We start from the raw sequence: 27,945 nt of genomic DNA, 5'->3' as shown, positions 1-27,945 counted from the left end.
CTATCGACGTCAAGCCGAGCCATACTCGAAAAAAACTCTCTGAAACTTGTGAGAAACCGGAAGGAGTATTTTTGACACAGAAATACTCTATCAAACGTCCAACATTAGTTTGTGAAACTTTGTCTATGTTTAGGATGGGAATCCAAGTCTTTAACAGTGTAAAAAGCTCAGTATGCATGAAACAGCATTTTACCCCCCCCCCCCCTTTAAACAATTGCTCAACTGAACAGAAAAAACCTAGTCTAAAGTCAGTGGCGCGTTGCGTTGTTCATTGTGCTATTTTAAGGGCGCATGCTTGACCATAATGTATAGCGTGCACAACGCGCATACATTTTGCTCATGTAATCTACACAGATGCAACAGTTATTTTTGCAAATCATAAATTGTTACACTAAAAAAATATTAACACATGAGATGACGGAAATCATTGTGGTGTGCCACGAAGATGTGAAAAAATAGGCATAAATCTAGCTTACAAATTAGTCAAAACAATTGTGGCTATTTCCTCCCACGCCTGTTTAACCGACGCTATTTTGGGTGGGTTTCTCCCATCCCCATACAACACAACTTCTCTGTCTTTCACTGCTCTTACAAGAACATCAGTCTCCTCGGCTGTGAACCGCTCCTGGCGTGCGCCTGGTAAATACGCCATAATAATAGCAATCCATAAGGGAACTTGCGCACCTGCTTTTAAAGGGAATGTTGGATGACGCTCTGATTGGTTTATTCACGTTACGCCCAAACCACACCTATGAGTAATGAAGCTACTTCAGACCAACCCATTTTAGATTTGCGCCGGGCGCAAGAGCCATTTATCCCGCCGGGAAAATAGCAACAGCGCCGAGACCCGCCCACAAAGTTACTTGCGCTTCGCGCTTTGACACTTGCGTTTCAGATCGTTAAAATAGGGCCCAGAATGTGTTTTTGCTGTTAAAAACGCGAGACATGGGTCAGTGGAACAAAGAAAGCGGGTCTAAGGATGTGTTTTATTAAAAAGTTGAACAAATTTGAACTTGAGCGCTGTGTCTTTAGAATGCCAGAATAATGTAGCGCAGTGTAATGGAAAAAACGTCCTGTCGATTGCATTGTGCTTTAATTATTTTGACTTTAATCATATCATCATTAATGTAATGTAAAAAAAAACCCCAATAATAATATTGTTTAAATTTTTCAGTATTAATATATAATAGTAGAAGGATATGTGTTAAATGTCCTTTACTATGTGCTTATTTAAAAGAAAAAAGAAAAAAGCTTTGAGAATGGCATCAACTATCATTAATGTGTTTTTTAGTGTCACACTTGCCCAAACAGCATTATTTATTTAATCAAAAATACAGTAAAACCAGTAACATTGTTAATTATTACTACAATTTAAAGAGTTATATTGCATTTTTTTGGCAACAGCAGTTGGTCAAGATTCTAGGTCAAGAGTTGTTTTTTTATTAATTAATTTCAACTTAAATTACATTAAACTGAACTAAAAACGAATTTAATCTTTTATAACTCATAATTTTTTTTGAATTGCTTAACTTATTTTGATGAGTTAAAGCGATGTAAAAACATGATGATCTTTTGTTGTTATAGGTAAATTAAGTGTTAAACTTTCTTCTCCTGCGTCCTATTCTTCCGTTATCCAGAAAGGCAGCAGCTGAAAGGTTTATTTGAGTGGCGCTTTCTACTGGAAACGCATCAATTAATATTTCCTTCAGCCTCAGGCTTATTATTTAAATTATGGTGTGAAAGGGTCTAGATTTGCCCAAAAATAGAACTTTTTGTTTAAAAAAAAAAAAAAAAAAACCCAGCCCACGTAAGAAAAATGAATGCAAAAGTAAATTAACGCATTACTTTTCTTAAAAAGTAACTAAGTAACACAATATTGTAATGCATTACCGTGCGTTCACACCGCCGCCGGCGAGAGCGTCAAGACTCGCTCTTGCCGCCCTGCCAACGCAGCTGTAGAAAGCTTCGTGGACGCGCTCCCGTTCTGACGAAGATCGAATGTTTTTTCTTTTTTTAAACTGTATTTAAAGAGGACGCAAATCAAACAAGCATGTTGATGGATAGACTGACCACAAGTAGGGTATAAGTTAACCTCATGAAATCGTTTAAATGTGAAAGTAAGAATAAATTGCATACCCGCTGAAAAACAAGCATTCTAGCGCCTGTAAAAATAGTGTTGCGTGACTTCTTAACAAATTACACATCACTATAAATGGTGTCGTCATAGATGATAGGGAAACCCGCACAGCAATGATCAACTTCTCTTACATTTTGCTTTGGGAACTAAAGTGGTCCGAAACAAAAGTTTATAAGCTTGCGTTCTCTGGATTTCTCTCAAGCGGAGCACTTCTACATTCTGATTGGTTGCCGCCGAACCTCGTCATAGCTCATTACCGTAAAGTTGAGCTGATTTCGACTCTCCTCGACGCCCAAATCGTCCAAGATGCACCGCGCCGCTCTCGCCGGAGCTCGCCGCCCGGCTCCCATTGAAAATGAATGACTTGCCACCGGCGGTGTGAACGCACAGTTACTTTTCAAGTAACTTTCCCCATCACTGGTCATTAGTTTAGTCATTATCAGTGCTGGGGAAGCACTTACTTGAAAGTACAATATTGCGTTACTCCCTCAAAAAGTAACTAATTGAATTACTAAATAATGCATTACGTTACATTTTTGTGTTACTTTTTCTCACCTTTTTTATAACAAAAATGTTATATTTTTGTGCAAATGTAAAGACCTTTTCACAAAAAAATTGAAATAATAAACCTCCGAGGTAAAAATGCACATTTGTACAATAGTGGGCGCAGCTCAAACAAACCTTTCAGCTGTCCTGCCGTTCTGGATAATGGAAAATAGGGCACAGGACTAAAAAAACAACAATAAAAACGGAAAAAAACTGATTCATCGAAAGTTAACAGCAAACATTGGTCAATAAATGTAGATTCAATGCATAAAAATACTTGTTTTATTTAATATTTATTTATTGGAGGTATGCCTGATTTTGCATTTGACTGATTTTTGGAGTACTGAATCTTTATTTCATAAGTGAGATGAGTGAATGCTCACATTTAGCCTAGAACTACAATAACCATCATGTTCACACTTTCGATTTTTCTCAATATGGGGAAAGGAGAGGGTTTTTTTGTCAGTCAAATAAATTTGTCATTCAAATAAATGTGAAAAGTAACTTGTGTTACTTTTTTTGATTAAGTTATGTTACTTTACTAGTTACTTGAAAAAGTAATCGAATGACGTAATTTAAGTTACTTGTAATGCGTTACCCCCAACACTGGTCCTTATCATATCAACATCTGTTTTAAAGACATACATATCTGCAGGAATACACTAGTTAGCATTTACTAGTGTCTACAATGTGTGTTGTTTATTAAAAAAAAATGTATACGTGTGGTTTTGAATCTGGATTGACATGCGAACTGTGCACAGATGTGCTGGGATTACGTGCAGCAAGACTCACGATCTGTTTAGAGAACCTCTGTCTTTATTTTTGTAGTAAAGGCTGGTTTGAGGTCGAGGATCAGACTGTCCAGGTGGGACACGTGTACGAGCAGCGTGCCTACACACACACACACACACACACACACACACACACACACACACACACACACACACACACACACACACACACACACACACACACACACACACACACACACACACACACACACACACACACACACACACACACACACACACACACACACACACACACACACACACACACACACACACACAGATAATCTCTCTCAATCACTGAGTCCTATTGGCTTTGCCTCCCTGGCTAAATCCAGGATTGCAGATTTGTCGCCCCTGGCACAGATATCATGGTGCTGCACGAATAGCAGTGTTTGATTTCTATGGGACCATTTCGTACATTTTCAATTAGTGGTGGAAATGTGCTTGATAAGACTGGACTGAATCCAAACAATATACACATTACACTCTGTCTCTCTTTCTTCTTTCCTCTACACTGCTGCTTTTCTGTAATAGCTCGGTATAGTATTACATACTGAAGTTGTTGTATTTCACTCTCGATTTTTATTTAATTCTTCTCTTTAACCCTAATATACCTGCATAAATCATATCCGTAGGATTAGCGTTTCTGGGCTATAGCTGAGACAGAGTAAGATTAAAATCATGATTGCATTGCACATCAAAATAGGCTTTAATATATTTATATAAACCTACACAATAAGTTCAAAAGAACCACCTGCTCCTACAACAGCATGTTTAAAAATATTGATGCCAAAAAGGCAACACAATGCATTGAGATCTGGGGTGTGTACACTTCTTTGAACTGGATGAACAGCGTAAATTGTACTTATTTTGTCTTCTGTGGAACGTGCTTACAACAATTATGAAAAATGAAAAAAATAGGATCTTTAAACAAAAATAAGACATCATCCTGTTCACAAGTTTTTACCCCCTGCTCTTAATGCACCGAGTTTCATGGAAGCTTGTTTTCACCACTAAATATGTATTAAAAAGGTACTTTTTTGTTTTTGTGAATTGTGAGATAAAAAAAGACAATTTTGAGGAGGAAAACATATTCTTTTATATAATCTGTATAATCTGGACATTATACAATTATGTAATATATGAATTGTGAGATAAAAGGTGCAATTACTTAAACAAATGACTTGAAACAGTTTTGGATCATCCAGGTACTGACAGACAGTTATGATTCAAGGTTATGTCAATTTTTGAATGTAGTATGGAGTATACACTCACCAAAGGATTATTAGGAACACCTGTTCAATTTCTCATTAATGCAATTATCTAATCAACCAATCACATGGCAGTTGCTTCAAGACAATCTCCTGAACTCTAAACTGAATGTCAGAATGGGAAAGAAAGGTGATTTAAGCAATTTTGAGCGTGGCATGGTTGTTGGTGCCAGACGGGCCGGTCTGAGTATTTCACAATCTGCTCAGTTACTGGGATTTTCACACACAACCATTTCTAGGGTTTACAAAGAATGGTGTGAAAAGGGAAAAACATCCAGTATGCGGCAGTCCTGTGGGGGTGAAAATGCCTTGTTGATGCTCGAGGTCAGAGGAGAACGGGCTGACGGATTCAAGCTGATAGAAGAGCAACTTTGACTGAAATAACCACTCGTTACTACCAAGGTATGCAGCAAAGCATTTGTGAAGCCACAACAACACACACAACCTTGAGGCAGATGGGCTACAACAGCAGAAGACCCCACCGGGTACCACTCATCTCCTCTACAAATAGAAAAAAAAGGGGCTACAATTTGCACGAGCTCACCAAAATTGGACAGTTGAAGACTGGAAAAATGTTGCCTGGTCTGATGAGTCTGGATTTCTGTTGAGACATTCAGATGGTAGAGTCAGAATTTGGCGTAAACAGAATGAGAACATGGATCCATCATGCCTTGTTACCACTGTGCAAGCTGGTGGTGGTGGTGTAATGGTGTGGGGGATGTTTTCTTGGCACACTTTAGGCCCCTTAGTGCCAATTTGGCATCGTTTAAATGCCACGGCCTGCCTGATCAATGTTTCTGACCATGTCCATCCCTTTATGACCACCATGTACCGATCCTCTGATGGCTGCTTCCAAGCAGGATAATGCACCATGTCACAAAGCTCGAATCATTTCAAATTGGTTTCTTGAACATGCCAATGAGTTCACTGTACTAAAATGGCCGCCACAGTCACCAGATCTCAACCCAATAGAGCATCTTTGGGATGTGGAGGAACGGGAGCTTCGTGCCCTGGATGTGCATCCCACAAATCTCCATCAACTGCAAGATGCTATCCTATCAATATGGGCCAACATTTCTAAAGAATGCTTTCAGCACCTTGTTGAATCAATGCCATGTAGAATTAAGGCAGTTCTGAAGGAGAAAGGGTCAAACACAGTATTAGTATGGTGCTCCTAATAATCCTTTAGGGGAGTCTATGTATTATGTGAAATGGCTTATTCAGGGAGGGGCTCAAATTTTGTATTTTGAATAAATAAGTTACATGTATTTTGTTACTCCCCAACCCTGTATGTTACATTAAGAAAGTAAAATCAAAGTTTGAATGTTTAAAAAATGAAAGCTTACCTTTGGTACAATTTCACATAATTTCAACAAGAGTATGTATTATGAAAAAAAAAAAAAAATCCCCCCCAAAATAATAATATAAGTGCAAACTGGTGGTTTTGGTCACTTAATTGCATGTTAAATGCAATTTAATGAAAATGTATTTAAATGTATGCAATTAGCTTTACTTTTTGACCCTCTTAAGTACATCTATCTGTGATTTCATAATTATGTCCTTCGTCTTTGAAACATACTGCAAATGTATTGATACACATTTATGGTACACTAAAATGAATGTTAATGTAATTTCTATTGAATATTTGATGTAATGTTTTTCATTTGTAATTACAAATTTGTAAAGATAAAGTTGCAGTTGACATTACATAATCCGTACATAAGTACATAATCAAATACTTTGCATGTGCTTTAGTATTGAACATTCAATACAATTAAGCACACTTTTTTTCCAGAAGGGTTGTGAATGCCACTTCATGCTGCCTTTAGACTCCGGATTTTATTCTCACAGTTCAATATTAGGAAATGATCTATGCTATAACATTAAGAATAAGACAGTCATGGAAAGAGTACTTTTGTTTAAAGAGTTTTTTATGTATCATATATTGTCATTGTGGCACACTTCTGCCACAGCACCATCTGCTCTTCCCTTGCACAGAAATCTCCAAACCGAGATAAAGCGAAGGAGATAATTAGTCTGCGTTTAGATAATGGTGTGTCCTATCGTCTGTGCTGTGGGGAGCTGGTGTTATTGTGGAGCGTAATGAAATCTGGCCAGTGACGATGCATCTCTACAGACAATATGGATATATTACACAGACGTGTGTGAGAGAGACACACACACATCATCAGAGCGTGTGTGTAAATGAGAAATCTAAACTTGACTACATGCAGCACTTTTACCCACTCCGTACAAGCCTGTCTGATTAAGGGCTCTATTTTACCGATCTGAGCCCATGGTCTGAAGCTCATGGTGCAGCTGCACTAATGGTGTCTGCGAATCCACTTTTGCTAGTTTAACGACAGACAAAATGGTCGGCGCACCCGACGTATGATCCAAAAGGGTCGTCCCTCGTCTCTTAATGAGTCATGGGTGTGTTTTGGGCGTAACATGCAATAAACCAATCAGAGTCTCATCTCCCTTTCCCTTTAAAAGCCAGTTGCGCTCAAACCATGGTTTTCAGTTTTCAGAGTGTTATCCTAACCATCGTGCAACCTCAAGTTACCGATTTGGTATCTTTTTTTGAGATATAGGTATCTTTATAGAGGCTCACAAATAGTGCTCCACATGACCAATTGATTTTTAGTAAAGTTTAATATTAGCATGTTGATAAGCTAATGCCAGAGTACTGTGAAATGCACACACACACACACAGAGAGAGAGAGAGAGAGAGAGAGAGAGAGAGAGAGAGAGAGAGAGGAGAGAGAGAGAGAGAGAGAGAGAGAGAGAGAGAGAGAGAGAGAGAGAGAGAGAGAGAGAGAGAGAGAGAGAGAGAGAGAGAGAGAGAGAGATTGATACAAATAATTTTATTGTACAAATAATACATTTTTAATTACACTGATTGAACTATTATTTATAGATAAAACACAATTTTGAATGGAAGTTTATCACAACATTCCTCCTGCTTCACTCGCCAATTGGATTTTTTCCCCACTGAATTATGTGCTTGACAAAGGATAGACTACAAGCAATTCTGCCTTAAAAACAATGTCATTTTTGGAAACATAATTTAAATTAACTTTTCAGTTTAAGCAGAGTTTCACACACTAATTTTAGTCCAGCCCTGTTTTAAACCCCACAGTTATAAACCCTGGCATGGGAAAGGCTGTGTGTGGGTGTTACAGTAAGTTGTTCAGCAAAAGACAATCAATCATAAATTGCCTCATTGCTTACCTCATTAAATATTCATGCGTTTTATACAGTGTAAGAAACGTTCATGCTGTGTTCAGTTTATGTTCAGTGGGAAATTTCTTAACCTGACACTCCAGGATTAATTCAAAGTTTTCACATAGAGACCTGGAGGGGAAAATATCCATAGACTTGCAGCACAGGTCTGTCAAATTTACATCTATTCTAAGCCACAGATATTTAGATCACCACTGAAAAATAAATAAATAAATACAAACTTATAATAATAGTGATCCATATAGTACAACACATGCAGCATTATTTCAATTGCTAAAAGCCCGGCAGGGGTTTCTAAAACGGTTAACATGAAAATCACTTAAAGGCAAGGTAGGCAGTTTCAGAGCGGCTAGCAATAGCCAGTTAGCTTTTAAAGCATTACATGTCATCCTGCCTTCAGAGCTTTTAATATTTAAACCACTTCTATTATTGATTTCGATCAGGATGTAAAGGGTGAACTATCCCTATATATATATATAATATATATATATATATATATATAAAACAAAATCTTTTTTTTTTTTTTCTTGATACTGCTTAGTACTACCTATGAATGATGCCTCATATCATGCGCTCTGTTATTACCAGTCTAATCTTTTGGACAGGCCTCAACTCTGGCCCTCAAGGTCTGCTTTTTGCTCTACAATCTATTTAATTCCATTTAAATATACATTTCTATCAATATACTCCATATTGCCAAAAGTTTGGAGATGCCTGTCTTTACATGCACATAAAACTTTAAATTACATCCCATTCTTTAATTAATTAAATGTTAATGTATTTTGAATTAATGTACATATTTTTTAATATGGAGTTGGTCCACCCTTTACAGCTATAACAGCTTCAGCTCTTCTGGGAAGGCTTTCCTCAAGGTTTAGGAGTGTGTTTATGGGGATTTTTGACCATTCTTCTAGAAGCGCATTTGTGAGGTCAGGCACTGATGTTGGACGAGAAGGCCTGGCTTTCAGTCTCCGCTCTAATTCATCCCAAAGGTGATCTATCGGTCAGGACTCTGTGCAGGCCAGTCAAGTTCCTCCACACCAAACTCACTCATCCATGTCTTTATGGATCGATGCTTTGTGCTCTGGAGCGCAGTCATGTTGGAACAGGAAGGGGCCATCCCCAAACTGTTGCCACAAAGTTAGGAGCATTAAATTGTCCAAAATGTCTTTTGTATGCTGATGCATTAAGAGTTCCTTTCACTGGATTTAAGGGGCCAAGCCCAACCCCTGAAAAACAATCCTGCCTACACCATAATCTCCCTCCACAGTATTAGTATGGTGTTCCTAATAATCCTTTAGGTGAGTGTATATTTTATTTTATTTTATTTTATTTATTTATTTATTTATTTATTTATTTATTTATTTATTTATTTATTTATTTATTTATTTATTTATTTATTTATTTATTTATTTATTTATTTATGTATTTATGTATTTATGTATTTATTTATTTATTTATTTATTTTTTATATATTTTTTTATTTATATTTTTTATTATTATTTTTTTTATTTTTTTTACTTCTAAAAATGAAAGAGTAAGAGGAGGAAATTCTTTTCCAAAGAATTTCTCTCTTGTGTCTGGATCCCAAGATGCTACAAGAATGGGCTTTATTAGGGCCGAGCGCCTGGGTTTCAAGAGATTTTCAGTGCTTAAGATCTTGATTAATTCAGCCCTGCACGTGTTTGTTGCTCTTTGAACTTTCTGTAACTCTCTCTCTCTGTGTGCTTTGGCTTTAACACTCTAGATCATTGCTTCGGTTTCTTGTTAGCTCTATATAGTATTATAAGGTTAGCCGTGGGTTAAGAGTGGGCTGGATTGATGCAGCTGTCATGGGCAAGGTCACTCGGAGAGGAAAATCCACATCAGCTCTATCTCTGTGCAGCCATGTGGGCAAGACCAGGCATTTCCCCAGCCTTACAAATGAGCTTTCCACTGGATGTGTGTTAGTGTGACCTTGAACGAGACGTTTATATCATCTTCAAGCTGTGAAATGTTTTTTTTAATTAAATGGTTACGCATAGTCTTTTATCCAGATGTGGACAGGTTTTTATTTTTTGGTTTGTTTTGGTGTTGGTATTTCAATTAATTTATGTTATAATTGTAGAAAAGAGAAACACTGTGTATTAACTATTTGAAAACATTACGCATCCTAAAAATCTCCTCAGATCATGGTCATTCACATTGAAATCAAATACATAAACTAAAAGTGTTTTTCTTTCTATAATTTGTTAAAAGCTTATTAAAGGAGCCACATGGGTCATTCTCTGTTTTATCTATAAATAATAGTTCAATCAGTGTAATTAAAAATGTATTATTTGTACAATCTCTCTCTCTCTCTCTCTCTCTCTCTCTCTCTCTCTCTCTCTCTCTCTCTCTCTCTCTCTCTCTCTCTGTGTGTGTGTGTGTGTGTGTGTGTGTGTGTGTGTGTGTGTGTGTGTGTGTGTGTGTGTGTGTGTGTGTGTGTGTGTGGATAATCATCTCATATATAACATTCAAAACATAGACTGAAATTGCTCCCAAGAGGATTATGTTTTCTGCCCCAGGATGGCTGTCCACACTTAGAATAATGGAAGCTGTAAAACATTTACCTAGCCATCAACCTTTGACTACTTCCTTGATGCAAAATTTTACTTGAAGGTAAATTCCTTAATTTTTTTTTATCATCTTAGCCTGCAGTTGTCCCACCGACATTTTCAATGGGAAAGCAATTATCTTTCAAACATGTAATATATGTGTCTTTAAATTATTGTGTAATTGAGAATTAAACAGAGGTTCTGAATGTGACCCTGGAGCACAAAACCAGTCATAAGTCTCACAGGGATATATTAAAGAGGCAACTTCCAAAAAATACATAGTATGGGTCAAAATGATCAATTTTTCCTTTATGCCATTAGGCTATTAAGTAAACATCATGTTCCATGAAGATAACTTGTAAATGTCCTACCATAAATATATAAAAAATGTGTTATTAGTAGCAATATGCACTGCTAAGGACTTCATCTGCACAAATTTAAAGGTGTTTTTCTCAATATTTAGATTTTTTGCAGCCTTCAAATTCCAGATTTTCAAATAGTTGAATCTCGGCCAAATGCTGTCCTATCCTAACAAACTAAACTTGCAGATGATGTATACATTTCAGTTTCAAATATGTGACCGTTAAGACTGCTTTTGTGGTCCAGGGTCACATATATTTAACCCAGTTAGACTCACTGTTAGGTTTAATGTGTACAAACTACGGCAGCAACTGTACAAGCACAGTCACAACATCACAGATTACAATGCAAGTCTATATCAATTCCAATGTGTCTAACATAACGCATAAACGTCTATACAGTCAAACCAAGATGTATTCACACACCTTAAACGTTTTCTCACTGTTTCTTCGTGACAGTTTAGAAAATGGTAATAAAATATGACAAGAGCTCAGAGTTAAAATGCCAGAATACACTCATCTTGATCATGTCAGATCACGTTGACAGGAAGGGATGTAATGGATCACAATCCACCAATCAGCCGTTAGATTTAAGAACACAATTAGATAATACCAATGTAGCTCAACCAATGACCAAGCAATGCTTCATTTGGTTCAGTCTGTGTGTCAAAGCTCACATAAAGAAAAAACTAAAAGGCAAACGTGTCTGAATAATTTTAATCACTTTTACTGGTAGTCACTGTATGGAAACTTTTTGGGTATAATGTGCCACAGTTTACTTTATTTTGCTCTCCTCACTGTCCTGCACACACTAAAAAATGTGTCTGAATCATTTTTTGGTTTGACTGTACGTTGTATTCTTTTGCAAGCAGATCAACATACAATTAACTAATGTGAAGTATTTTAAAGAAGCTTTAGTGCTACATTTATCCTTAATTGCATATAGCTGATTAAATATACCAGATACATGCTATATGTTTCTAGTCAGTGATGTTGTTATGCATTTAAAAATATATATTTTGAGGTTTAAAGTTTATAAAAACATGTTTTTTTTCTTCCAATTTACTAATGAAGTATCAATAAACAACAGTTTGAACTAACAATAAATATATTTACAGCACTATGTTAATGTATATGTTCATTGTTAATTCATATTCATTCATAGATTAATGCTTATTCCTACAACTTGAAATGTTAAAAAATTATGTAGAAATTAACATTAACCTGCATGGATTATTAAAATGTTAAACCTATTGTCAAACCTATTATCAAATAATCCATATCAACCTATGGTCCATATAATGAAAATGATCACCAAAACTGCCTCTTCTGTAACGGCTTTCTGTGACTATTGCAAACCAATAAAACAGCCTCTTTCCCATGAGGCATTAGTCCAACCTTTATCATAAGATGACCGTGCGAGTCAATAAAGACTGACTCTTCTTCCAGGAGCTATTTAATTAAGTAAATGTACACTGGTTGTCCTGTAAGTGATCATTATACCTTTGCATTTGATAGTGTAAGTGAGTTTTACTGGTGTAATTGCATTACAGAGTCTTTGTATCAGATTCAGATCACTCTTATTCTTGAGACATGGGACAAAAGAACTTAAAAAAATAACAATAACAACAAAATCAATCAATAATTATCAGAATAATATTTGTTTGGAGTTAATTTGTTTTGTACTAGTTTTGGATTAATATGCATCCAGATGAATTCATTCACATTTCAGCCTAACTACCTTACACATTGTGTTTTTCATGAATTGTTCAATATATATGTGCCTTTATATTTGTAACTAAATACATCCCCATTTTTAAAGTGGAAATGTTGGTGTTTTTAATCCCGTCTCTCAGTTGGGTATTTTGTATGTTTCTGTCTCAGCAGGTATGCACACCAGCATCAGTGAGATTTTGAAGGAGAAAACACTGAAGTCGTCTCGCCGCAGTTTGCCATGTCTGGCTCAAAGTCAGACTCATCCTCAGAACCTCAATCACTTCCTGTCTGTGCCTCTGAGTCCTGAACCCAAAACATACAGTCACAGCGTCAGTGCCTCCTGCACACACATCACACCTCCTACCACAGGTGAGCACTGGCATAGCTTTTCTTTGGGTTTTTATTTAGCTTATAGTTAGCAAGCTAAGCTATTAGCATGATAAGATGACATGCCCCATCTAATGCAACAAACATAACAAACCTTTCAGTGTTTCACACTCACAATCACTATCTCACTTCACATGCTACGTATTGGCTAATTGGTAGTTAAAGGCCCAGATAGCAAAAATTGTGCGGGCCGAAAGCGGCCCAGTTAAGGCTAAAACACTCGGCCGATCCTCGGTATGAATCTAGGTCATTGCTCTGCGGGCGCTCGGTTTTAAAGGTGCCCTAGAATGATTTGAAACAATATGTTAAATTGTTTTCTGATACCTACATAGAGGGTATGTGGCTTATTTAAGGCCAAAAATGGTCCAGATACAGTTTTACAGGTCCATTACAACCCTCTAAATTGTCCCTAGGTATAATGCTCTGTTTTTGCCTTATTTGGAAGAGTCATGAATATTAATGTTGAGCTCTGCTCTGATTGGCTTATTTCAACAGCTCACAGCAGTTCAGTAAAATGGCTTGTGAGTCCTGACAGAACACAGACCGATTGAATGACACTTTAAGCAGAACATCTCAAATGGAGATTGATAAAATCAGATCATGTGCGCACGAGAAAGAGCTTGTGTGCTTGCGGTTGCCAGATTTTCTGTGAAAAGAACACGTATACTCTCCGGTGTTTTACCTAAACATCTCCAATCATACTAGCAAAACATTGTACATAGATGTCAACAGTAAACCGAGACAGATCATTGTAGAGTTCCTACCTGTAGACACAAGACCTGTTTTGTCTGTCATGTACTTGTGGGGTGTTCTAAAAGAAAAGAAAACATTTATCATAAATACACTTGCCCACGTAACAGACGTTGCTGTTTTTTTGTGGTCTTTAGCGTCGGTTCGAATCCTGCTCATAGCGGGTCGACTACAAGCAGTGATACCCTGTTAAAGTCTGGGGGACTAATTAGGGGCCAAGCACTGAAGGTGCGTAGGCACCTATTGAAATCATTGCCGTTCCTATTATTATTATTCTTCTTCCGCTCTTGAGTCTATGGCAGCCCATAGAACCGTATGGTAAAAAGTTGTGAAATTTGGCACACCGATAGAGGATAGACCCAACTGTCACTATAGCAAATTTTGAGTCTCTAACTCAATCCCTCTAGTGCCACCTCCTGTCCAAAATTGCACTTATGTTTATGCTAATGACTTTTGAACCATAAGGGCTAGAATCAAAATTCCGTGGCTCAAGCTGATTCGATTGCACCCTATGACGTCATTTTCCGTCATGAAAATTTTCCCGCTATTTTGAATTTTCCAAAAAAGCTACTTTTTCAAACTCCTCCTAGGCCGTTGCTCTGATTTTCATGAAGATTTAACCAGATCATCTTCAGACCATGCCAACAAAAGGTTCAAAAGTCTAGCTCAAAGTCTAAGGGTGCTTTCACATCTCTAGTTTGGTTCATTTGGTCTGAACCAAGGGCAAACAATTATACATTGTTGCATTTTTCAGCTTTTTTTGGTTTCTTTTCACACCACACTGATTGCTTTGGTCTGAACCTGTTGAAACTAACAAAAATGCAGACACGTGACAACATCCAGATCACTCACTGGCCATGGCGTATTTCCTAAACTGCTTTTCGATTGGTCAGAATTTAGGTGTCGGAAAATTGTAACATAAGAGGAAAAGCCAGCAAACAACACAGCTATGGAGAGACGACTGCACGGGCTGGTTTTGTCCCTGGCCATAATCTACTACATTGTGCGTATTTACCACAGTATGCAAACAACACATTTCTCTAATGAAGCGCGGATGCGACTTGGAAACAATGCTCTAATGCACTGCAGACGGTGAGCGTGCATCGCTCGTCTCTTTAGGCGGAGGCATGCATTAATTATTCTTATCTCTGACATGCTCATCTTCGAAGATTATTGCCAACGATCTATCAGGTAATGTCATGCACATAATGACAGCGCAGCTGACTACGGCAACTGGTTTAGTCCAAAAATGGTCAGTACTTTTGCAGTTGGTTCTGTTCGAGGTCAGATTACATTCTCACCACAAACAAACTGCTCCAGAGTTCGTTTGAAAGTGTACTGAGACCAGCTCTTCAAGCAGGTCTTCGTACGCTTGTTTTGTCCGCTTTTGGTGCTCACCTGAGTGCGATTGCTGCTTTTACACCTGACCAAATGAACAGCACCAAAGAGGGAAACAATCTCTAGATTCAACCGAACTAAATGTGACAGGTTTGAAAGCACACTAACCTAAAAAAAAAATACAATCCCAAAGGAGAGCAATATCCCTTCTTTAAAACCCAACAGTATATAGGGAGGGAGTTAAATGAAATAGAGGAACTCTAAATTGGCCACATAATTTAATTTACCCAACATCACCCTTAAGGCGGCCTGTCTAGCAAGATGTTCTCAGACAACGACCGCTCTCCAAATACCTCACTGAATGCATGAGACGGCCAAAAATAGTCCAACTTCACATACAGGGGCAAAGCAAAAGTCAGCAACAAAAGGCAGTCCGATATAACGAGTATCAGAGGCCTCTGGAGGAGGCAGGGATTCAATGCACTAATCGAGCAGAAAAAATTAAAAGAAGTAAATACACTCACCTGAAGGATTATTAGGAACACCTGTTCAATTTCTCATTAATGCAATTATCTAATCAACCATTAGATATTAGATGGCAGTTGCTTTAATGCATTCAGGGGTGTTGTCCTGGTCAAGACAATCTCCTGAACTCCAAACTGAATGTCAGAATGGGAAAGAAAGGCAATTTAAGCAATTTTGAGCGTGGCATGGTTGTTGGTGCCAGACGGGCCGGTCTGAGTATTTCACAATCTGCTCAGTTACTGGGATTTTCACGGACAACCATTTCTAGGGTTTACAAAGAATGGTGTGTAGAGGGAAAAACATCCAGTATGCAGCAGTCCTGTGGGCGAAAATGCCTTGTTGATGCTTGAGGTCAGAGGAGAATGGGCCGACTGATTCAAGCTGATAGAAGAGCAACTTTGACTGAAATAACCACTTGTTACAACTGAGGTATGCAGCAAAGCATTAATGAAGCCACAACACACACAACCTTGAGGCGGATGGGCTACAACAGCAGAAGACCCCACCGGGCACCACTCATCTCCACTACAAATAGGAAAAAGAGGCGACAATTTGCACGAGCTCACCAAAATTGGACAGTTGAAGACTGGAAAAATGTTGCCTGGTCTGATGAGTCTCGATTTCTGTTGAGACCTTCAGATGGTAGAGTCAGAATTTGGCGTAAACAGAATGAGAACATGGATCCATCATCCACCAAGATGCTCTCCTATCAATATGGGCCAACATTTCTAAAGAATGCTTTCAGCACCTTGTTGAATCAATGCCATGTAGAATTAAGGCAGTTCTGGAGGAGAAAGGGCGGTCAAACACAGTATTAGTATGGTGTTCCTAATAATCCTTTAGGTGAGTGTATTTTTAAACAAATAAACAAACTTGGCTGATAAAAAAGGACCGTTAGAGCTTGCGAAGATCATGGACTCGTTTGGATCGTCAACCATGCACAAAGTAATCCTCACCCACGGTCCCTAGAAGCAAGAATGAACCTGATGATGAAGGCAGGAACCCCCTAAATCATCAGGGGAGGGGAGGGAGAAGAGGAAGGGAGATGGGCTGAATGCAAGAAAGATTTAATATGAGAAACATGAAAGAGATGGTGGACACTACAGAGAATGGGGTAACCAAAGCCGAACCACTGCGGATTGATGCCTTTAATAATGGGGTGTGCCCCAATCAACCTAGGTTCCAATGTACAAGCCGGGACACACAGTGGCAGATCCTAGGTAGAGAGCCACGCCAGCTGAACACCTGGATGGCACACCTGGATGGCATCCTCCGGCGATGATCTGCTGCAATTTTAGTACAGACAGAATAAACACCACTGCCTTGCCATTTAACCACAATCTTTATTGCAAATCTGAAGCTTTTAATGAAGATTCCTCACCCTTAAGATAGATGTCCAGTGTCTCCTCAACAGATGGCATCCCCATAAGCCCTCCACTTTCAAATAATCTCTTCCAGGATCTTTCCACCTCAGTGTGTAGTGGAGAGACATGCATGGCCCACCAGGGAGAACTCGTCGGGTCTACCCCGAATCACATTCTCCTGTTTATCGCACAATCAAGATAGAATCAACCTGGTCATGGCATGGGGCATTTAAGCTTTTTAGCTTTTTCACTGTGAACTTTTCAGAGGCGCTTCACTTGTGACGTCATCGACTGTCGTCTGCCAATGAATATTGGTGTGTGTCTCAGACACATCAGACACATTCATCAGTCACACTGATGGAGTTAGTGTCAACACCAGATGCAGCATTGAGGTACCACTTCAAAAGGGAACTCAAAAGCTTGCAATGACATTCATTATTAGGGAGTTATTTTATTTTTTTACTTTAGAATACTGCTCCAAATGTTTCTTCTGAAGGATTTGGTAATACTTGAGTCATTACTAGTGGGTTATTATCTTCACTTTAGAAGTAATGTTCTCTGAGAAGTACAAAAATCAGTTATTGATTAGCTAATAATGAACAACTTTATTCAATTGAGACTTTGTATTGCATACTAATTCATTAACAGAGTATCTTGCTAGTTAATTGTAGTTATTATAATGTTAATATTGAGTTACTCATTTGTTACTTTGTAGTTATTCATGAATTACAGTATTAATTAGTTACCCACATTTCTCTTAAAAGGGTGAAACTGGAATAGATTGTCCTCACAGCTTTAGGTTAATAGTGAAAGGTCTTATGCGCTATCAGAGTTTGGTACCCATCAGTGAAGATTGCATTATGCAGGTCATGTACACCCAAAAGTGTACTACGCTTGTCAAACAGATTGTCAGTGAGACTGGGAATAGCGTTCTTCAGGTGTTATAGACCTAATTGAATTTTGAGGTTGTTTTTTGTTTGACAAAGGGCCTTGAATTTAAGCAACGAGCCTTTAAAAAAATCTGCTAACACAAAGTTATTGATTTTAATCACCAATATTAGTCCACTTTATCTTCTTTTCTCTGAGATTGCTGCTGACTGCTGCAGTCATTAACCCTTATTAGCTCTACAGGTGTGTGGACAAGCTTTTTCCAAGTGCTGCTCAGAGGTTCTAAGTGAAGGCGCTGGAATCATTTCCAGGTGCTGACACTGCCTGAATCCTCCAAAGAACCGCATTACATTCTCCCTTGAGTTCAATACCACCCACTAATGGCCATCATTTTGATACAACACTCATGCCAGAAGATCTTTTAGCAGGAGCACCTGACCCGATGAGCTCAACACTGACTGAATAATGGATAATGAGATGGTTGATCTAAGCCAGCTGAATTTTATATTGTTGGCTGTAGTCCACATGTTCATACAGAGACACTTCAGGTCTGGCTTTTTTAGTGTCAGTACTAAGGATAACAGTAGATCAGGGTCACAATAGACAATGATTCACATCTGCTTTTGCTGCTTATTTTTTTGTGTAAAGGATGATACACTGTCAGAAAAAAAGGTACAGTGCTGTCACTGGGGCAGTACCCTAAGGTACAAAACTGAAAAGGTACTACTATGTACCTTTAAGGTACTAATATGCACTCCTAAAGTACTGATATGTACCATTTAGGGGTGAGTAAGGTATAAAGATGTACCTTTTCACTTTTGTACCTCAGGGTACCGCCCCAGTGACCTTTTTTTTCTGAGAGTGTACATTACCTTTCAAAAGTTTGTGGTATAAAAAAGCAAGAGGATGCATGTGGAACATAATTGGTAACTAAGGAAACTGACCAGTAACTAGACCAAGGAAAGTAAAGTCACCTTTATGTCTATAGCACTTTATACAATACAGATTGTTTCAAAGCAGCTTTACAGTGATAACAGCTAAATTATGCATTTACACTGCTCTGCAGCGTCGGTTCAGTATAGAATCAGATTCTCTATCGCGCTTGAACAAACAATTATAGATAACACATTCTCATAAGAGCAATCTTAAATATTAAATCATGTCTAAAATGAACTTAAAAGAGTTTTGAGGAAATGAGATGTGCGTGGCAGCGCGTCAGATCCGCGTCATGTTCGGCAGCAGCAGATCTTAAAGTGACAGCAGCCACGAATGATGTCTGTCATTAATGATAATCAAAGAACAGAGTTAACAGAGACAATTGTAGCTTTAATAAGGAACAATCTCGATTTAATGCATTATTTATGCATTTAAGACATGTAAAGTGTTTGATAACTTTATAAAATTTCTGTATATTGATTATGAAGGCCAAAGGTAAATATGACATTTATTATAATGAGTTTATGTGAAGTTCACTTAAATTAAAAGTATTTTCCAAGCCTAATTCAAGTTGAAGTTAATATAGATTTTAATTATGTTGAATGTCTAAAATTAATGTGTATAAATATATAATTAAATTTCCCTCTTTTGGACAGACACAGGTCAGGATGTCTATACGGAAGAGAGGGAGGTGGGGGATTTTGCACCTAAAACAGATGAAAGGCCCCATGTCCAGCAGAAGCCGGTGTCCAGGGGAAAGCTGGGGGCCCGCACAGACTCCACACAGGTACAACATCTCCCTTCTTTATAGCAAAGGCTGATCTGCTACCATTCTATTCATCCAAACCCATGCTCGATAATGAATGAAATCTTGAGAAACGTTTTCTGGAAACCTAAAAAGCACCCATTTATAAATGCTTATTATATAAAGCTGTCATCATACTCATTAGTTAAATGATTAATCAGCAAAATATATATGCCATTTGTAGGCCAACAATGGGTTTTTTGATTTATGAGTACGAAATATTGGTGGCAACAAATCGTTCCCGTTTTCTGCAACATACATTATGGTTCTACCTCAAACGTGATTTCTAACATTTCTGAAAAATCTAATAAAAATATTTTGAAATCTGACATAAAGACATTATTTTCAGGGGAACAGTCTAGACAACCCCTCAGGACTGATGTTTAGAGATGGGAAGAAGCGTATCGACTATATCTTAGTGTATAAGAAATCCAGCCCTCAGGTGGAGAAGAGGTGCACGTTTGAGAGGAACCTGCGGGCAGAAGGTCTAATGCTGGAGAAGGAGGTACAGAACTATATTTTTCACTAGATGACTGTGGTGTTTTAACATCATTTGTTTGCATTGATTCGTTTTGTCCGTCCAGTTTTGAATTCCAGCAGAAAATTGAGAAACTAGCTCTGTTCCAAAGTTATCTGTCTTGCTGTCTACAGGAAGCTGCCTCTGTCTTTTCTAATGTGATGTAAAGACAGGAAACCTGACCCATAATTGATTCTAATAGAGTCTAGTGTTAGCATGTTGCTACCGCTAACAATACATTTTGAAATAGCCCTCATGTAGCAAACTCGAGCTCCTGCCCCTTTGAAAGTGAAAGTGCCCTTTTCAATCGCACTGCAGTGCCCTCACGAACACGATTTCCACAGAGGGGGGAATTTAAAAAAATATATAAAAGAATTTAAAATAAATATGATGGGAGAATAATTAAGAAGCGAAGGTTTACAGATCATAATGCACACGGGAGAAGCCTCATGTTAAGGTTGAATCCTTAGGGAACCAGGTTACTGTGCCTACATCATTGGATTAATACACTTTGTGAACCTGCTGCGTAACACAGATGAACAATCATGCTCTGCTCTGTCTTGTTTGGGTTTAGAAAATGGTATAAAATTAATTTTAATTGTCCATCTTCTCAGGATACCTGGAGTCAGTGTTACAAGTACCTCAATGACAGCCTTTTATCATTTTTGTAGCATAAACACCATCAAACCGATGAGAGCTTTGGATCTTTCAATGTTTCTCTATGGGGCAGAAACCTAAAGATGTCCAAGGTTCTGTCCCCGTGCAACTGATACTCAACTGCCATTGGCTCATCTGTGATCGAGGGGAGGGGCTTACCGATAGGTCAATTATGAGAAGGACCAGCTTGGTCTTATTGTTATTTCTTTCCAAGCCAAATCTACATTTTCTATGTTTCCGTGTTTCCACTGTTGTTATGAACTTTAAAAAGTCTAGGGTCAGAACGTAACATTTAGATGTTAATATTGCTGTAATGGAGCAGGCAGCAGAAAAGACCAGACACGGAAGTCGATAAGGCCAATTGATTTATTAATACTTAAAGCTGAAGCCACTAATCAGTATGTATGCGCTATAATACAATGCATTTAAGGAAATATAAAGAAGAAATACAATAAACTAATGGGGAAAAAGGAACGTGGTGGTGCCAAATTAAAGAAAAGAATAAAACAAAAATAGTTCCTAAACTAAATTCCCCAAAACCCTCTAACCTTCCTAACAAAAGAAAATAGCCTGGTCTCATTGGAAAAACTTACCTATGGCAACGTTTTTGCAAACCTCAAAATACGTAACAATACATATTAATATGTACATATCACGACAGTTTCAAAGTGAAATGTCCACTGGGCGTGACTAAAAGCTTAGTTTTGTTACGCTTTTTTTTTTTTTACTTACACCCACACTAAACCCTAAACGTACCCGATAGTGTTAACAAAAGCAAAATGTGACAAAAATAAGAGCTTTCAACATAGCAAGTTCAAATCTGTACCAGCTGAGCTATCGAGCAAGCTTAATAGGTCAGAAAAATCCGAACATATGGAGCTGGTTAAGTGATGCATAACTAACCTACCCTAAATAAGAACAAAGAAATACAAAGAGGGCGCTCACCTCTTACCTGTTGTGTTTAACATTTGATAACTGCGGGCAAGATGTACATCGCGCGACCTGCTTACCTGTTCTTTATTTCCCCAGAAAGTAGGCTACTAAATTACTCTTAACATCTCAACATCTCACGGTACAAAATCAAGTGTGGAGTTAACACAAGATAATGAAAGATTCACAATGACAAACTCCAACTGAAACACCTGACACACACACACACACACACACACTGCTTAATCAGGACACGCTGGAAGACTTTATCCACCAGGGCGGCACTTGATTGGCTGCAGAGACGGCACCTTGATGAAGAGTGACAGTTGCTTCCTCCAATCAGCAGAGACCTGAGAGCAAGACAGCACAACCAGAGAGAAGAAAACGAACATCCGATACACTCGCAGCCCGTAACAACTGTTAAAGTGGGGCTATTACGCATCTTCCGAATGAGTACTGAATCTCCTGATCAAAACACACGCGAGGAAGATGCAATAACACAAGCGATCGTAATCGTATGCAATCATATGCATATGAAAAATAACATGATCATCAACATTAAACATCATATAAATCAAAACTACTGAATGACATGTGGACCCAGGACGAGCTACAGGACTGTGAAACTTTAGGGGTGTTGATGGACTCGATCTCCTCCATCTGTGTTTGATCATCTCTGAATCTGATCTGGAAACAGTCTTTCACAAAAAAACAGATTTTCTCAGCTTTTTGTTCAAAATGTTGCTTTGTTATGAAACTTACCCATATTCAAGTGTTGATAAAAAAGGAATACATGAAGCTAGAATAAAACGTTTTGTTTGTTGTTTGTTTAAAAGAAGAAGGTCCGCTCTTTCTTTTGATATATTACATGCTTAGATATTCATAAAACAAAATATTCTGGGCTATTACATTTTTGTGAAAATGGTCAAAAACCCTGGCAGTGGCTGGCCACTCTTTTTTTTAAACGCTGCCAGGAAAGAGTTAATGCTCAGATTTAAAAAAAAAAGAATGTTTTTTTTTTTTTGCCAAAATGTTAAGCGCTCTACCAAAAGTAGTTCAGCTGACTATGTGTTGCAGTCCCATTTCTCTCTGGTGGTATAGTTATGAGGTACAGAGCCGATTTTAAATTATTAAATCATGAAAATGTTGATCTGGCTTCTTTCCGTGAAGGCGCACGTTTCCCATTTCAAATGTACATCGACTAAAACGTGTCAGTCTGTGATGAAGCAGGCGAGAGCCAATGAGAATTCGATAGCTCTGCCGTGAAACGTGGTAACGCTTCTTGAGTGTGCAATTTTTAAAGTCAAGCAAGCGCGGTATTTGGTGTTACACTCGCTGGCTGCTTAGAGATGAAGATCGTTAAATAAAGGGCTAATTTTGGATCTGTTCCTCGCAAAAATATATATTCTAAAGATTTGGATTACACCAAACAAATAAAATTGATGTCTTTTGTGGATTTATGTTGTGTTTTGGTGTATTTTATGATTGTATTGTCACTGCATAGGATACATATTACAGTAAGTAGATGAGTAAACTGCATTTAATAAATGAAAATGACTGAAAACAATTAAATAGAATCAAGAAAAAGAAATTCCACTATTTTATTGTTCATGCATGAGAAGCTGCTACACATTTACACGGATACGTAAATATTTAAAATTTTTAGTGCTGTCAATACGTCAATAATTTACGTTTTAATGCTGTCAATACATCAATATTGTACGTTATAGTGTGTAAACGTCCCCGGTTACGACTGTAACCTTAGTTCCCTGAGAACAGGGAACGAGACGCTGCGTAAGCTGACGCTATGGGGAACGCCTTCAGCGTGACCGGTGTCTGAGCTACTATCAAATCACAGCAATCCTATTGACCGGCGACAGCCTATGATGTCATCAAGGTGCGACCAGAAAGTATATAAGGGCGCCTTGCAAACATGACACCAGCTTCTTCGTCTGAAGGGACTGTTCGCAGGCAGGCCCCGAGGCATGGCAAAAGTGACGCAGCGTCTCGTTCCCTGTTCTCAGGGAACTAAGGTTACAGTCGTAACCGGGAACGTTCCCTTTCGAAAGGGAACTCGAGCTGTGTCAGCTGACGCTATGGGGAACGATATACCCACGCCGCCATGCCGAGGGGAGTGCATGCCTACTGGCAGTGACAACTGTCAGGACAAGCAAATTCAACTGAAATGCCTGAACCACTCCCCCTCTGGTCACATTAGGCTGTCAGTGACAGCATTCCCTACGGTCATGGCCCGAGCCGTGGCCTTGGGGCACCTTCATGTACCCTACCCCGGCCGCTCAAAGGCCTGGAACCAACCTGTTCGACAGAAGGGGTTCCTTTAAGGGAATGTGGCTAGGGGACCCGAGGGCGCCCCAGCCAGTCACTATTTGGGAAGAACTTCACCAAATGCCACCAGGGAGGCTTGACCTGGCGTCACTATGCGGGACGCTTCCGTCTGCCAACCCAGTCTGTTAACAACAGAGCCTCTGGAAACTCGCCTCTGGAGAGGCATCAAGCTGAGGGACTGCGAACTGACAGTGTCCGCCTCAGGCCGGAACTCAGAGACGGGCTATCCTGGAGAACAGCGCTCCGCGTAGTGCTTTCCGACCCTTGCTAGCGAGGGGAGTCAGCTGCTCGATCCTAGGATCTACCGAGCACATACATTACAGGAGTGCTCAGGAGGCCTGAGAAGGCCTACAGGCTGATCTAACAGGGAGGCCCCGTGAGGCCAACTACCTGTCATCCAGTGACTGAAGCCCAGGAACGACCCCTTGGGGGAAGCAGACGAGGCTTACTGCTACCACAGCAGGCCCTTAGGGAGGCCTGGCGAGGCCTACTACCTGCCGTCTAACACCTGAAGAACGGGAATACCCCCTCAAGGGAAGCCCGGCAAGGCCTGCTGCACCCCAGCAGGCCCTCAGGGAGGCCTAGGGAGGCCTACTAACTGGGGTTGTAGCCATGCCAGCGACGAATGCTCGCTGGCAGGTTGGATGATTGCTGGCCGCTCCAAGTCGGGCTGACAGTGGCTGTCTGCTTGGCTGACGAAGACCTAGACATCCAATTACCACCTGGGGACTCACCCCAGGGAGGCCATGATGGTCCTGCTTGTCGACGAGGTACTGCTGAAGCCGACATTGTCGGGGATATTCCTCCCAGGCGCACATTGGCCCGATGTCGCGACTCACCCGCAAGGAGGCCTGCTGAGGCCTCCTGCTCAGAGTCCACTGCCAGGACTGCCCAAGCTGCCTGCTCACAGCCAGCTGGTAGCCCATGTCCCTCCAGTGGCTGGCTTCATCTGCTTCACACCAACCTGCATTAATAAAAAACCCAGAACGCAGAGAAGGGGGCGGGCCTTGGCCGGACGACTCTAATGTAAGAGGAGGCTGACTAGGGATGCGAAAGAAAATTCCCTGCAATATTCAAACCGAGGGCCTCGGGTGATAATTACTTTCCTTCTTTGGAAAGAACTGCCCCCCATCCCGCAAAAGCCTAGGCCAACAGATGCAGCGGCCCGGAAAGGGCCAGCCTACATAAGAGTATTATACGCGGCTCGGGGGAGCGAAAAACCTCAATAATACTCCGTCCAAGCCCTGCGAGGCTAGACATAAATCTGTAGTTCGTGCGTGAGCCTAACTCACCCTCCCGTCTATGAAATTCCATGAGGGGCAACTTTGATCGCTTTACCCTGGGGTGGCTAAGAGCTTCCTGTTTGACTAGGAGAGCACACTCGCCTAAAACAACAGCACATTCCTACAAGAATGAGCGGTTGCCTCAATACTGCTTCATCACACAGAGAGAAGACAAAAAACTGTTTGCACAGCTGTACATACAACGGCGGCTATTCTCTCCTAGCAAAGCTAGCTCTAAACATACCACATAACGGCATCTAAAAAATCGTTCTAGCCACCGGACAGGGGAACTACAGGGCCCTATGGTGTCCTCCATTGATACCGTGATCCCCAAACCCTCGGCGGGGAGCATGAAGTCTCACACAACATAAATAATAAATGTTTCCCTCACAAGGGGGACTTACCAGCTCGCCTCCTGCGCGACGATATCCACGCATAAGTTTTACTCACAGTATGCATGCTTAGTAGCGCAACCGCCTGAGGGTGCACTTCTCACAGCCCAGCCAGGCGGGGTCTAGAGTATCATCGTCATGGCCCCCCTCAGGGCCGGATGTAAGAAGCGCCTGGGGAGAAAATGAAGAAGAGCAGTAAATGAGATGTTTTAATTCTCACCCACCTAAGGGAGGGATATTTCATTCACGCCAACAGCGTTGTGATACTATTCCTCTTCTGTGGGAGTCCGCCTCTTTGCGCCCCGCCCTTAACCGCGGGGAGCATGAGAGGCGATGTTGGCACTCAGGCCCCGTCACTGGTCCGTATACCGTGACGCCTCCCGCCTGCCTGGGACCCGGATCTCAGCGGTGTGCGGGTCCTCGGACACCACCACCCGCGCTTCTGCGACACTGGCCCTCAGGCCCTGCTATCGCGGATATGGCGCACAGCTGCGCAGCGGGTCAGGGTATTTTCCCTGATTGAGATCCCTCAGCAGGTCTTCCCAGTATACTTGCAACACCGACATGGCGTAAAAGTAGCACCAGGCTGACCCGCTGTCGTGTATGCCCCTCCATCTAAACTTCTTGACACATAGTTGAAAGAAGCTCAGATGGCAGGGTTGGAGCTCTTAGTGTCCCCGCCTACCCGGATCTTTCTAGATTATTCTTAACAGCAATCCGGGGCGAGAACACATACCCATATCCACCCATCCTCCACACATCAGCGTTTACCACCCGCTGATGTCCGTGAATACACTGAATATGGGTTCTTCCATACCCTCACGATCTCAGTCAGGAGATCAGGAAGGAATGGAAAAGCTCAACTGAGCCGACGGTTTTATGGCCGGGGAGAAATCGATCATTCCATTTAAACGAGCGATCTCTCCTTTAATGCGCCCGCATGACGGCCGCAGCCTGCATGCAGCGCGCTCATAACAGCCATCGGCTCAGCATACACAGTCAGGATGGCTGAGAAATTAATTGCCCTTCTCACCAGCCATCCCTACGAGCATTCGTGATTAGTCTCGTCAGTCGCTAGATCGCCGGAGGGAAACATCCCCTCGCGGCGATCGGTGACCCCATCCGAGGGACTGTGACGTGCATCCGCGCTCAGCCTCAGCGTGAGCGGGGATCACATCACTAATCTCAGATGCAAAAACGCTCTTCCCTCAGGAAGAGCGCTAGACGAGAACGGAGCGATCTCGGATTGAAAACTTCGCTCACATTACACACAATCGAACAAATGACTCCACAAGAGCTTGATTGTGCATGCTCTTAATCCCAGGCAGAAAATAAATGAATCTGGATTACCTTTGACTTGAAGCATTCAGACAAAAACAGTCCCTGAAGACGAAGATGCTGGTGTCATGTTTGCAAGGCGCCCTTATATACTTCCTGGTCGCACCTTGATGACATCATAGGCTGTCGCCGGTCAATAGGATTGCTGTGATTTGATGTTCCAGAAGGCACCAGCACCTAAAGAAGTTAGAGACATCACCCACCTCTATTGTAAAGATGGAAACTGCAATGATGCCACCAAATGCCAGTGTCTTTCAGTGGGCTTGACCTGCACAGAGTTTTGCTCTTGCCCTTTCCCAGACTGTCCAAATATGACCAACTTTGTCACTGATGACAATGTGGATGAGTGACAGTGGTGTGTTGCAGTTGTAACATCATGAGGGGCTGACCTAAGAATGGCTACCAAAAGCAGTTCATGTTCCAAATGGTTGCTACTAGGAAAAAAAACAGCCTGAGAAGACAGGGCTCATTCCCCCGTGGAGTGTTTGTTTAGTTAGATTGCCATTTGTTTGATTTAAGACAGTAATTTAATTTGTATTGTGTGATGTTAAGTTATAGTTCTATTAAAAGGCTCATTAAAGTCAAACTGCTATCCTGACTTCGAGTCTCCTGTTTGTGGTATGGTAACGTGTTATCTTTCGATTTCAGTCTTTGTTTCCATATAGTACAAGGTGCCATATGAAATGTTTCATTATTAGATGTATCTCATATTTGAATTTCTCAACATTCTTCTCACCACTGATAATGGGCTTTGTAGGCCTACTAAATTATGCTAGTGTTCCATTTCCATTCATTTTAGACACCTCATACATTGAGTAACAGAATACCCTGATTTGTCATGCTATAT

General features: G+C 40.2%; 1 protein-coding gene across 3 annotated transcripts in view; it reads left to right on the top strand.

The window, feature by feature from the left end:
• The window catches only part of ano3 (anoctamin 3), a 167,725-nt gene that overhangs the window by 41,899 nt on the left and 97,881 nt on the right, over positions 1-27,945 (top strand). For 2 of the 3 annotated variants that reach the window (XM_067437075.1, XM_067437077.1), the window contains exons 2-4: positions 12,811-13,011; positions 19,487-19,617; positions 19,985-20,140. In XM_067437075.1, coding sequence (XP_067293176.1) covers positions 12,811-13,011; positions 19,487-19,617; positions 19,985-20,140 — 488 coding nt within the window. The remainder of the gene's footprint in view (positions 1-12,810; positions 13,012-19,486; positions 19,618-19,984; positions 20,141-27,945) is intronic. The other variant, XM_067437076.1, reaches the window with a different exon arrangement.

Source organism: Pseudorasbora parva, chromosome 25 (assembly GCF_024679245.1).
Source record: "Pseudorasbora parva isolate DD20220531a chromosome 25, ASM2467924v1, whole genome shotgun sequence".
In the NCBI taxonomy this organism is placed as follows: Eukaryota; Metazoa; Chordata; class Actinopteri; order Cypriniformes; family Gobionidae; genus Pseudorasbora; species Pseudorasbora parva.
This window is presented reverse-complemented; position numbering and strand designations above follow the sequence as displayed.